The 14,415-nt window shown below is 47.4% G+C and overlaps 1 protein-coding gene across 2 annotated transcripts in view; it reads left to right on the forward strand.

The window, feature by feature from the left end:
- The window catches only part of LOC142567789 (methylosome protein WDR77-like), a 223,545-nt gene that overhangs the window by 9,602 nt on the left and 199,528 nt on the right, over positions 1-14,415 (forward strand). For both annotated transcript variants that reach the window (XM_075677941.1, XM_075677942.1), the window contains exon 2: positions 3,967-4,152. In XM_075677941.1, coding sequence (XP_075534056.1) covers positions 3,967-4,152 — 186 coding nt within the window. The remainder of the gene's footprint in view (positions 1-3,966; positions 4,153-14,415) is intronic.

A 14,415-nucleotide genomic window follows, 5' to 3' on the forward strand; every position in this document is an offset into this window, starting at 1 on the left:
TTAGGCTGGTACTTGCAAGCAAATATGCAGCCTTAAGCAGAGATGATGATGATGACATAGAGGTAATGAATGAAACCGTAATGAGGCTGGCTTCAGAGGCAGCAATTGAAGTGGGAGGCAAGGCACCAAGGCAACCGGTAGGCAAGCTCTCCCAAGTAACAAAGGACCTAATAAAAAAATATGACAAAGAATGAAAATGTCCAACTCAAGAGATAAAATAGAATTCGTGGAACTGTCAAAACTGATCAACAAGCCAAAAATAAGTGATATTTGAAGACTGAAGAAGCCGTAAAGAATGGACGCAGCTTGAAATCAGTGAGAAGGAAACTTGGCGTAGGAGAAACCAAGATGCGTGCACTGAAGGATAAGCAGGGTAATGCCATCAGCAATCTTGTAATAAAAGCAGCGGGAGAATTCTATACTGACCTGTACAGTACCCAGAGGACTCAGGAGTACTCTATTCGAAACAATAATGAACAGGATACAGAAACTCCTCCTATAGCTAGAGATGAGGTCAGAAGGGCCCTGCAAGACACAAAATGGGGAAAAGCGGTAGGAGAAGATGGAATAACAGTCAATTTACTCAAAGATGGAGTAGACATAATGCTAGAAAAACTGGCGGCTCTCTATACAAAGTGTCTATCGACTGCAAGGGTCCCAGAAAACTGCAAGAATGCAAACATTATACTAATCCACAAAAAGGGAGACTGTATAGAACTGAAATATGATAGGCCCATTAGCTTACTCCCAGTATTCTATAAAATATTTACCAAAATAATCCCCAATAGAATAAGGGCAACACTGGACTTTAAAAGTCAAGCATGGGAACAGACTGGCTTCAGGAAGGGATACTCTACAATGGATCATATCCATGTCATTAACCAGGTTATCGAGAAATCCGTAGAGTATAATGAGCCTCTCTATATGGCTTTCATAGATTATGAAAAAGCATTTTATTCAGTAGAGATACCAGCAATCACGGAGGCATTGCATAATCAAGGAGTTCAGATTGCTTACGTAAATACCCTAGAAAATATCTACAGAGATTCCATAGCTACCTTAATTCTACACAAGAAAAGCAGGAAAATACCTATAAAGAAAGGGGTCAGACAGGGTGACACAATCTCTCCAATGCTATTCACTGCGCGTTTGGAAGAGGTATTCAAGCTATTAAACTGGGAAGGCTTAGGAGTAAGGATCGACTGTGAATATCTCAGAAACCTTCGGTTTGCCGATGACATTGTTCGATTCAGCAACAGTGCAGATGAGTTACAACAAATGATTGAGGACCTTAACAGGGAGAGTGTCAGAGTGGGATTGAAGATCAATATGCAGAAAACAAAGATAATGATGAATTACCGGGCAAGGGAACAAGAGTTCAGGATTTCAAGTCAGCCTGTAGAGTCTGCGAAGGTGTACGTTTACCTAGGTCAACTAATCACTGGGAACCCGGACCATGAGAAGGAAATTCACAGAAGAATAAAAATGGGTTGGATCACATACGGCAGACATTGCAAGCTCCTCACTGGAAGCTTACCGTTATCATTGGAAAGGAAGGTATACAATCAGTGCATTTTACCAGTGCTGACATATGGGGCAGAGACTTGGAGACTGACAAAGAAGCTTGAGAACAAGTTAAGGACCATGTAAAGAACGATGGAATGAAAAATGCTAGGCATAACTTTAAGAGACAGAAAAAGAGCGGTTTGGATCAGAGAGCGAACGGATATAGACGATATTGTAATTGACATTAAGAGAAAAAAATCGTGCTGGGCTGGTCATGTAATGCACAGATTAGATAACCGTTGCTCCATTAGAGTGACAGAATGGGTACCAAGAGAAATTTGCACCACATCTGGTGCAAATTAAGGCTAAGGGAATTAAGGCACTTGAACCCACCACCTGTGGTGTTAATTACAGAAAATTGAATTAAGGCACTCGAACCCACAACCTCGGTGTTAAGATAGAGTTAATGCAAGCACTCGGACCCACAACCATTAGCATTAATTATGACATCTAATTAAGACATGGTTCATTAAGATATGCTTAATTAAGACACTCAAGCCCACAACATTTGGTGATAATTAGGGCAAAGTGAATTAATGCACTCAAACCCACAACTTTTGGTGTTAAGGCACTCATGCCCACAATCTTTAGTGTTAATTAAGGCAATATTAATTACCACTAACCCACAGCCCTTGGTGCTAGTAAGGACAAAGTTAATTAAGACAGAATTCATTAAGACACTCAAACACTCTACCTTTGGTGTTAATTAGGGCAAAGTGAATTAAGGCAATCAAACCCTAGACCTTTGGTGTTAATTAAGACATAGTTAATTAAGATATAGTTAATTCAAGCACTCTAACCCACACCCTTCAGTATTAATTAGGGTGGATGTAATTAAGATATAGTTAATAAATGACTGGTGTTAATTACAGCAAATTGAATTAAGGCATTCGAACGACAGCCTCGGTTTTAGTTAAGGCAAAGTTAGTTAAGGTAGAGTTAATTAAGGCACCCGAACCCACAACATTCGGTGCTAATTAGGGCAAAGTTAATGAAGTCACTCGAGCCTACAACTATTGTTGTTAATTAGGACAAAGTTGGTGAATAGTTAATAAGGCACTTGAACCAGCGACCTTTAGTGGGAGAAAACAAATAGGAAGTAACAATGCATTTCAATGAGAACGTCAAGTAATTTAATGAGTGTCTCGTGAGAGCACAGGCTTTTGCCTTCATCCAAATTAGCGCAGGCTAAAGTGACTGTTGACTTTATTTTCTAAAATGAATCCCTACCAACTAGCTCAGCTCTGTGTCTTTCTACATCAAATAGGTGGTAGCCCTTGTTGGTACCTTGCTGACTTAAAAGAGTTGAAGATGTGATCTGAAAATAAAACTTGTGTCCTGTACACTGCCCTTGAGGGAGCAAGAAAGGATGGGAATCATGCTAGTGATAATGCATGTCACTCAGCATCCACAAATCCTTGGCTGCTTGCACAGTGTGTGTAGAGCGCATGCGAATATTCCCCTCTGGCATGCATGGAAGCACTAGGCCTTGCAGCACAAGAGACTTGCAGTTGCTGGCACCTTTCTACCCACATGGGCAGTACATTGACACAGCTTCACCAGCACTTGCAGCTAGCAGAGCTACACGTTGGCGTGTTCCCTTCAATAGTGGACTGCACTGCGCATGCAGCATCTTTTCCTTTCGGCTTTCCTGCGTGTAAAAAAATATATGTATGGACAGGAGCTAGTCAACTTTGCTGTTTAGCTATTTCTCCTGGGCTTCCTCACTTTACCACATCGTCTTTTCTCGACATTGTATCTTGTGTATCATGTTAAGGGCAGCAATACAAAGGCTTCATAGCTGTTCCTGGGCACTATAACATTATTATTATTATTATTATTATTATTATTATTATTATTATTATTATTATTATTATTATTATTATTATTATTATGTGTTCACTTCTCGAGTCTCATGTCAGGTAACTAACTCCTTGCTATGCATGCAACTTTCTTAATCTCATCTTACCACCTAGTTATTTGCCATGCTCGGCTACATTTCGCTTCATTTTCCAACACTAATAGACCAGCGGTTACCTGCCCAAAGCGACTTTTTGCTCAACTGGGACGTCAGCTACATCAGTTTGCGCTTAATTTATACTGTGCTATTTTTGTCTCTGGACATTATGCCTATCGTTTCCTTGCTTGATTCTTGGTGCACTCCCTCCACCATTTTCAAAGAGCAGCCTTCTTAGCCTCTTCTCCAGGGTCTTGCAGAAATTTTTTTCTGGTATGTTACCTGCAGGCAACACTCATCTATGATGGGTTACAGTAGGCAGGTTGGTAGTTATGTAAATAGTTTGCAGTGACCTTGTCCACTTCTGTTGTCCTGTTGTGCTGACTGTGTTGGTTGACACACCGGAGAGTGTTAGGAATGAGCCATACATGGTGTGCGTGCAGATGGGTCCTTGGTGCTGGCGTGCAACAACTTGTTTGGCACCAAGTGGGAAGGTTCAGTGCGCCTCTACAAGAAGAAGGAGGACATTCCAAGCCTGGAGGAGTGCGTGGCCTTAGTAAACACTGACTCAACTGTGGCCGACATTGTGCCTTTGAACCCAGGTCGCTTCATGCTTGGCCTTGACTCAGGTCAGTTGTTTTTGAAATTAGGTGGAATATTTATTCACAAGTAAGTACCTATAACATGCAGAAAAAAGTACTAAAGTAAAACACAGTAGTGTGCTTTCTGAAAGTAAATTACAAAAAAGTTTGCAGTTTTGCCCAAAAGGCGAAGGCTCGATTGCAATACCAAATTATTAGGCAGCTATGCAAAGTAAAGATAGTAGTTTTATTGCACATATAAATTTGGGATTGTTTGCTTCCGAACTAAATTAACAACCATGGTGTCAGGCACACACATGCCAGAGATAAAACACATTGCACTCGATGGCTGTAGACACTCGCTCTCAAAATGTTGGCAGGAGGAAGAGTGGCAGCGGCAGCACTCGTCCTGTCTGTTCTTTTCGTCTGCCCTTGTTCTGCGGTGCTGTAGAGTTATTTTATCGCAGCAGCGGCCAGCGAATTGGCCTTTGTGCTGCTTCTTGCTTCAATGTTAACTAAGTGATGAGAATACACTGGACACAAAGCTATCAGCCCTCGGCGTGCCTGGATCCTGTACTCATCATACATCGCTTTTAAGATGGTGCCCATGCAGATGCTTCAAAAACAGCCGCTGCTGCAGTCGAACTCTCTCTCCCTCCTCCCCCCCCCCCCCCAAAAGAAGGCATGTTTCCTTCCAGCCTTCCTCCCTTGTGCGCACAAGATCGAGCCACCATCCTCGGTTTTTGCTCACATGCTTTCTTTCGCAACTGAAGCACAGGGCATGCAGTCGTGACTTTAACGGAAGATCACGGTGACACCATCAACGAAGGCGGAAATGCACCTGGAGTGTCCATATAATTGCTTTCACAATAAAATAAAAATACAGTGCTTCTAAATTGGCAACATATAGTTGAAATATTGCTGCAAGTGTAGTGGGTAACATGCATGTGGCGCTGTGCGAACTGCCACCGCTGCGGCGCGAGACCCGAGCTCGGGCTGCTGATACGAACGGCTAGGACTCGCGATCAAGAGCGACTTGCGATCCCTCGTACGAGCTGCAATAAACCCCCTTTCATTTGGTGGAGCTGCGGGGTAGACCTCGGAAACTGGAACTCCGAAGCCGGACGCTACCGACTGCTACGACCATGCCTGACGAAACCACCCAGGAAGATGCACCACAGCCTCCGGCGGTCATCGTTTCCGGTGTGTTGCGCCAGCGTGATCCTGCCATCTTTAGCGGCACCGATGATCATGACGTGGAGGATTGGTTGTCATCTTACGAACGGGTGAGCCAGCATAACAAGTGGGACGACGTCACCAAGTTGCACAACGTGTTGTTTTACTTAACTGGCGTCGCGAACCTCTGGTTCCGAAACCACGAACACAATTTCGGAACATGGAGCACATTCAAAACAAGTTTCGCTGAAGTGTTCGGGCGCCCCGCTGTGCGCAAGCTTCGCGCAGAGCAACGCTTACGGGGGCGTGCGCAACATCACGGTGAAACTTTCACAAGTTACATCGAAGATGTCATTGACCTGTGTAAGCGCGTGAATCCGTCAATGTCAGAACAGGACAAGATCAAACACATTATGAAAGGCATTGATGAGGACGCCTTTCAGATGTTGTTAGCGAAGGATCCGCGTACCGTGGCCGAAGTTATCAATTTGTGCCAAAGTTTTGACGAGCTACGGAAACAACGCATCTTAGCTTGGCGCCCACCGCCTACGGAAGATTCGTTAGCAGCATTAATTATTGGCGACAACCACACAACTTTGCTGACGCAAATAAAAGAATTTGTGCGCGAGGAGGTCGCACGACAGCTCTCGATTTTGCCGACCACGGAGAAGCCTTCTCAATGTTTGGCTCCAGCGCTCCGACAGATAATTCAAGAGCAAGTGACCGAAGCTCTTGCACCTCCGTGTCAGCCGGCTCCCGTGGCCGCGCCTCTGACGTATGCTGAAGCCGTTGCACGGGCGCCTCGTCTACAGAGGTTCTCTCCTCCGCCTTCAGCGCCTCGCCCGCCGGTGTTCTCTCCTCCGCCTTCGCCTCGCCAGCCGGCGGATCCCTTTTTCAGTGCACAGCAGCAGGGTCCAAATCCTTGGCGCACTGCTGACAACCGCCCAATATGCTATGCCTGCGGTACCCCGGGTCATGTAGTGCGCTTCTGCCGCCGGCGCTTGCCGGCCTTCGTGGGCACCCCGCGACGACCCAGCTCCGACTTCCGACCTTTCCGTATGCCTTCACGACCACCACCGGAAGTCTACGCTGCTGATGACATACCGGCACCGCAGTCACAGCTCTACGGCACTCGTCGCTCGCCTTCCCCTCGTCGGCGCTCACTCTCACCCATGCGTCGTAGACCCAGTGCCAGTACTACTGAGGCGGAAAACTGATTTCCGCAGTTCCTGAGGCACGAACTGCGTCATCGTCGGAACATCAAAGTCCTCGTTTTTCCCCCGCTAACGTCATTGAAGTGTGCGTTGATGGCATCAGATCCCTTGCGCTCGTCGATACAGGTGCTGCTGTGTCCGTGATTAGTGAGAAGCTTTGTCGTGCATTGCGGAAAGTGACCATGAAGCCTTCGGTTCCATTGCTTAGAACAGCCAGTGCGCAACAAGTACAGCCAGTCGCTATGTGCACTGCCAGAGTGCTGATTCGAGACATTTTGTATTCCATTGATTTCTTTGTGTTAACTTGTTGCTCCCACGATGTCATTCTCGGTTGGGATTTTCTGTCGCGCCATCATGCCGTCATCGACTGTGCACGTGTTGAGGTTCAGTTCTCCGTTCTGTGCGATTTGCCATCTCGCGACTTTCAAGTTCACGATCTTAGCAGGATCTGTGTAGCTTCAGATACTGACCTTCCTCCTCACAGTGCTGTATTTGTCCCTCTTTCATGCGCATCGCTTGCCGAAGCGACGGTCATGTTTACACCCGCTGCCGTCTTCATTCGCCGCCAGCCTATATTGTTGCCTTTCGCCCTCCTCACGGTTCACCATGGTGCTGCAGAAATACTGATTTCTAACCCAAATTCGTGCACTTTGGCTTTGCACTGTGGCGAGACTATTGGCACCATCGAGTCTGTGGACGCTGACGCTATTGTGCACTTCCCCATGGCCGACGACGTCGATACTGCCAACGTAACAGCACTGACGCCCCATGTGCCATCTAACCGAGTCCCACCGGATGTTTTTTGTCGCTCCATTGCCGATGACCTCGAGCCGACACAACGTGAGCGGCTAATTACTCTTTTAAATGAGTTTCACGCGTCTTTTGACTGGAACCAAGCATCGTTAGGCCGCACAAGTACCGTCTCTCACCACATTGATACGGGACACCATGCACCATTACGCCAGCGTCCGCACCGCGTGTCATCACCGAGCAAGTTGAAGACATGCTTGACCGTGGTGTTATCAAGCCATCCTGCAGCCCTTGGTCATCGCCCGTAGTACTCGTTAAGAAAAAAGATGGCTCGATTCGTTTCTGTGTGGACTATCGTCGCCTCAACAAGATTACACGAAAGGATGTCTATCCTCTACCGCGCATAGATGACGCCCTGGATTGTCTACATGGTGCTGAATTCTTTTCTTCTTTGGACTTGCGATCGGGCTATTGGCAAGTGCCAGTGGATGAATCCGACCGCTCAAAAACAGCTTTCATTACGCCTGATGGCCTGTATGAGTTTACGGTAATGCCATTCGGCCTCTGCAATGCGCCAGCGACATTCGAAAGAATGATGGACAATATTCTGCGAGGCCTCAAATGGAAGACGTGCCTGTGTTATTTAGACGACGTGGTAGTTTTCTCCCCTGATTTCACCTCTCACCTCTCTCGTCTACGCGACGTCCTTACTTGTCTTGCCACCGCCGGCCTTCAACTTAACTTGAAAAAGTGCCGCTTCGGCGCCCGCCAGCTGACCATACTTGGCCATGTCGTTTCCAAAGACGGCGTCCTTCCCGACCCTGACAAACTTCGTGCTGTCGCAGAATTTCCGCGGCCGACTACACTGAAAGAGCTCCGAAGTTTTATCGGCCTTTGCTCGTATTTTCGACGCTTTGTACGCAATTTTGCCTGCATCATCGCTCCTCTGACGAAGCTCCTGGCTGGCCCAGGTGACCTTCGCGATTGGACTCCGGCATGTGACCAAGCCTTCACCACTTTGCGTCGTCTGCTTACCTCACCACCTGTTCTACGCCACTATGACCCGACTGCACCGACCGAAGTTCATACGGACGCCAGTGGCGTTGGTCTTGGAGCCGTCCTTGCGCAACGCAAGCCTGGCTTTCCGGAATATGTGGTTGCATATGCGAGTCGGGCCCTCACGAAGGCAGAAACCAATTATTCTGTCACAGAAAAAGAATGTTTGGCTATAGTTTGGGCGTTACACAAATTTCGCCCTTACTTGTATGGCCATCCGTTCGATGTTGTGACAGACCACCACACGCTCTGCTGGCTTGCGTCACTGAAGGACCCGTCAGGCCGTCTTGGACGTTGGGCTCTTCGGCTCCAAGAATTTGACATTCGCGTCATCTATCGATCCGGGCGCCAACATTCTGATGCCGATGCACTCTCCCGATCGCCCTTGAGATCCGACGAAACGCCACCCTCCCCCGTAGAGTGCCCGGTTGCTACACTTGCTGTTACTGACATGCCGTCTGAACAGAGGAAAGATCCGTGGATTGTGTCTCTCATTGACATTCTTCACAGTTCTTCGACGGCTACATGCCCTCGAGCCCTTCGTCGCCAAGCCACCCATTTCGTGCTACGGGACGCCATCTTGTACCGCCGAAACTATCAGCCGGATGGTCGCAAATGGCTGCTAGTCATCCCTCGCCATTTGCGCTCCGACATATGCACGTATTTCCACGCCGACCCCCAACAAGCTCATGCTGGCGTCCCGAAAACCTACGAGCGGCTCCGTCAGCGCTACTACTGGCGCGGCATGTATTCTTATGTCCGCAAATACATTCGGTCATGTGTAGCCTGTCAGCGACGCAAGACATCTCCTCATACGACTGGCCCTCTGCAACCTTTGCCGTGTCCTGCACGTCCTTTTGATCGGATTGGCATTGACCTCTATGGGCCTCTTCCATCCACTGCTAAAGGAAATCGCTGGATAATTGTTGCAGTAGACCACCTCACAAGATATGCCGAAACTGCTGCACTTGCTTCGGCTGCTGCTCGCGACGTCGCCGCATTCATGTTACGGCATTTCATCTTACGGCATGGCGCACCGCGAGAACTGCTCAGCGACCGAGGCCGTGTCTTCTTATCCGAAGTTATTAATGAGCTACTCGCCGCTTGCCGCACTATTCACCGCACCTCTACGGCGTATCACCCACAGACTAACGGTCTCACGGAACGGTTCAACCGCACTCTGGGTGACATGCTCACCATGTATGTTGCGTCTGATCATTCCAATTGGGACGCTGTCCTCCCTTTTGTGACGTACGCGTATAACACCGCCGTTCAGGCTACCACAGGCTTCTCCCCATTTTTCCTTCTTTATGGACGTGAACCATCCACTACCCTCGACACCGTGCTACCATATCATCCGGATGCCTCTGAATTCACCCCTCTTTCCGAAGTAGCTCGCCATGCTGAAGAGTGCCGCCAACTGGCTCGCTCGTTTACGTCGGATACCCAAGGTATCCACAAAGATCGACGCGACAACGGGCAGCCCACACAGTCCTTCGCCGTGGACTCTCACGTCTGGCTTCAGCTGCCCTTCCAATCCCCTGGCCTTAGCCCAAAGCTTGCTCCGAAATATCAGGGTCCGTACCGGATCGTCGCGTGTACATCGCCGGTGAATTATGCGGTCGAACCGGTGACGCCATCTTCGGACAAACGCCGCCGTGGCCGCGAGACGGTTCACGTCAGTCGCCTGAAGCCGTACCACGACCCCCTTATCGTGTCATCACCTTAGGTCGCCAGGATGGCTCCTCTTCGCCGTGGGGGCAATTGTAGTGGGTAACATGCATGTGGCGCTGTGCGAACTGCCACCGCTGCGGCGCGAGACCCGAGCTCGGGCTGCTGATACGAACGGCTAGGACTCGCGATCAAGAGCGACTTGCGATCCCTCGTACGAGCTGCAATAAACCCCCTTTCACAAGTAATAATAATAGTTTTTAAAGTGAGATTAATAATTCTTTAAAGGGTCCCTCACCAGGCCACATAGAAAATTTTGGTTATATGCTGGAAGTTGTCATGTGCCTCCTAGGGAGCGTTCTACCGCAATAATTTTTCAAATTGGTTCATTAATAGCCGAGATATAAATATTTCAGTGCCCCGAACCCATGGTTTCAGGAGGTGATCATCACCGCCAACACTGACAATCTTTCCACTTGCCGCCGTCTAGCCTCTGCAGGCGAAATTCCTTCCCTGCGCTGTCCCACACCAGGGCTCGAGGATTGTGTGATGCATACGTCATGCCTTCTTTTTTTTTTATATATATATATTTTTTTGCTGCACGCAGGCACGTACCCAGGATATATTTTTTTCGAGGGGGGGGGGGCAACTCAAGGTAACTTTTCCATGCAAATGAGGGGCGGGGAGGCTACCTTTACTATACAAATGTGAATAATGCCCACCATTCACCATAAAGACGCGTGAACCCACAAAAGAGAATTGAAATGAGGTGTACCTCACAGGTATGCCTATGAGATACACCTCTCCTTTACTTGGCAAACATGGAACCACATCGAATGGACTCACGCATGACAGAAGCGCAGGAAGAACACTGCCAAGAACAATTAATGAGCGAAAATGCGAAATAAAGATTTCTAGTAGCGTTTTTTGAATTAGCTCTGGAAGAATTACAGAGAAATGTATATTTGCGGAACAATCACAGTTCTTTTGGATCCCTCATTTACTGCTCTACCAAGTGTCAAAACCAACTCGTGTTGTTATTTGGGAAGTTGTTTAATGATGTGTGGTCACCAGTCCCATACAACCGCGTAGAGTGCAGGACGCTGCGATCCTAGACGTACTGCACCCACCATGGAAGGTTAGAAAAACATCCACATAAGCAGAGCAGAGAAGTGGCTACGTCAGGCGGCTCATCTGATAACTGTAGAAGCGTCATTCAAGAAACAAGGAATCATTCTCCACTTCCGGCCACGTTTTCTCTATATACTTACTTTTTAAATAAGACGATGTTGATCTATAAATATTTTCACAAACAATGGTTAAATTTATTAATTTTCGCTTTTCCTTCCTGTTTGGCTGTTGCCTTGGCTCTTTCCTTTAGTAGATCGCTTAATTTCTCAACTCCTTGCGACACTTGTTTCCAGTTGCCAATTTAGCACGAAAATTGCTGCTGTACAGTTAGGGAAAAGCCACACGAGGTAACGGATGACAGTCATATTGCTTATTGCAGGGTGTCTACCAACTGGGAAAACTGGGAATTCTCAGGGAACTTGTGCCTCTATCAGGGAAAATTAGCTGTAATTTTATTGAAAGATTGAAAGGGTCGAAAGTCGCGGTAATGCTTGCTCGAGTAACAGACAGGAATCGTAATGAATCGTGTTTGATGCCCTGTCCTCGGCTGGAGGAGTTGCCAGTGTACAGTCAACGACCGACTTTATGGATTCCCGATAATGTGGACGGCTTCACGGCACCACCACGTACCCCACAGCGTTAGCGCATCAGAATGTCTGATTTTCCAGACGTTCTGCCGTGACCGCAGGTCCGAAATGGCATTAATCAAAGCCACCACCGCTGCCATTTTGATTACCTCGCCACCTCGAACTGGCACTCTCGCACGCAGATCCACTGGCAGCCATAGCCACTACTGTGGCAACGCTAGGCCTAGCTGCTTCGACATTTGCCATGAAGCTTCTTGCCATTGGGCGCCATGTTTCTTATTGAAAGAATGTGCCGCTGTCAGCAATGGCACACTCCGCCTTTGTGGTCCTCGAGATTGGCTTAGGATCTGTGGGTCTGTGGTCTTAGTGGTCTGTGGGGCGAACGAGTGGCGGAAGGAGGACAAGAACAGAAAGGACCTACGCATTGAGGAATGAATGGGAAATGAAGTGTGCTGCCGCCGTTTTGAAGGAGCTTGAGCTGAAAAAAGGAAGTGTTGGCTGATGCCGAGATGCAGGTGTCTCTCATCCAAACCAAAATAAACTCTTTTAAAGCAGTGAAACAAAACACTGAGGCGTCGTGCGTGGACTGAGAGTATGTCAGGACAGTTGAGGTTGACTTACGAGCTGTTGAGAGAGAATCTCAATTGTGACAGCGTTCGGGCCTCATACCACTGAGCTTGCTATCAGTTTATAGAAGTAGCTCATACAGTATTCGAAAATATTTGCTTCTGTATGCATCTCCTTTTTATTTATATTTTAGAATGTCCAACTTGATTTGCAATTTTTTTTGAAAACATATTATTTGCTCTGCATTTGACTAAACCCTCCCTTCTATTCTCTTTTTGAATATCATAAACTCTACTCATTAGTATTCAAATTGAACTAAGCCGTTTTCTTTTAATTCTATTGTATGCTTACTAGAGGGTGAGAGCATCGGGCGATATGGTTTCAGCCCATCTTGACATAAAACATAGTTATGCATCACTCAGGGAATTTTGCAAAGGCGCTCAGGGAAAACCTGGAAAACTCAGGGAATTTGGAAATGTCAACTTGGTAGACACCCTGACATGTGTGACGGAAAGGCTTTGCGTGTAGCCAACTAAAGCACTGTTAGCCTCATGCATCCCAAAACATATATCTATGTAAGGGCCACAGCTTTCTTTTTCTTTTTTTGGTGCTGTTTGCAAACTGCATGAACGGGAATTTGGATGGCGAACGAATGTGCCTAGGCACATTCGTTCGCCATGGCCAATAAGTGTGCCTAGGCACACTTATTGGCCATGTCCTGGAGCATGAGTGCCAGTTCCTGCAATCCGAAGCTAAGCAGTGTTTATCTGAGCTAGTACATGAGAGGGTGACCACTTTCAAGAACGCCGACTGATGATGGACGCCTGCCGTGGAATAGTTCAAATGTTCACCTTGTGTGATACACTTATTGCAGTAACCGCAGTGAAAGCTGTCTCCGTCCCCCACACTAACAACAATTCCTCTTGACCAAAAATGCATCAAAAGCTGAAGGAAGGTGAGCAGATGCTATCCACATAAAAGTCAATGTAAGTAGATGCAGCCGGAAAGTCTCCTTACTTTCTGCCTATGACCTGCTTCCCTTCTCGTGTGCGTGGGACATTGCCTTCTCTCCCTTTCGAAAGATATCGTGCTTCCTATTGTCCCACGAGCTGGCAGAAAGGTTTTTGGCATTCGTCGCCATGCCCAAGCATGCGGACAAAGCCCTTGCAATGCTTGTCGTCAGTACTTGCAGTGCTCAGATGCCAGAATACAGATGTCATAAATAGCTGAGATTTTCGGTCTGTATGGCCCATGGACGAAGTGCAGGCGTAAGCACTACTGGACATGAAGCCACGTGATAATAACGGGATTGCCTCATGCAGCAGTGGTGCAGAATTATTTCTGATTCCTTCGTCCATGTGTGTGTGTATGCTTTTAGCTCGCTATTGGTGTGGGATGGGCTGTGAGAGAAACTTGAGAAGGAGATTATTTATATCATCTAGTACAGATAAACATGCAACAATTGCAGTTGCATTCTTTCACACAAGTATCCATATCGATGCCCATATGATGCATATGCTGCGTCCATATGCGTCCTGCGATTATGATATTACACAGAAATCATCCGCATTTCATGTGCTCACACTGCCTAAGCAACGTATACCGTATTTACACGATTGTAAGTTGACCACTTTTTTAAAATTTGAAAATCTGAAGTAGGGGGTTGAGTTACAATCGAAACCGAAACATGGCAACGCCAAAAAAGTGAGGCCAACGGGAGCTACAATGTAGTAACAATTTTATGTTTGCTCTATGACTCCACCCATAGCTTTTTGCTATCCCGCGTGTTTGTTCGCTTTACGGAAGAGTTTTTCAACATTTCTGAGAGTTTTACAGTGCACACAACACTCATGAGAGGGTGTCGATAGTTGATGGAAGCGCCGCTGTTCTATTCGCGGTGGCACCCTCAGAACGGCCATATGGAACGGTGGCGCTTGCGGGGAGCATCGGTAGTTCATGGAAGAGCAGACACCGCTCGCGGGTTTCTCTTTGCCTGTTGCGCTTAGCTTTCTTGAAGGAAGGCATTGGTTTGACGCGTTCCACTTGACTGCCGGCTACGTGCAACTTCTATGCTTCCTCAGTCGTCATGAGTGCTCCAGGCCCACTAATCATTCGGCACTCGTTCACAGCAGCGTTCAAGAGGGCTGCCATCCTTTACG

This window comes from Dermacentor variabilis, unplaced genomic scaffold (genome assembly GCF_050947875.1).
Source record: "Dermacentor variabilis isolate Ectoservices unplaced genomic scaffold, ASM5094787v1 scaffold_14, whole genome shotgun sequence".
NCBI classification, from domain to species: Eukaryota; Metazoa; Arthropoda; class Arachnida; order Ixodida; family Ixodidae; genus Dermacentor; species Dermacentor variabilis.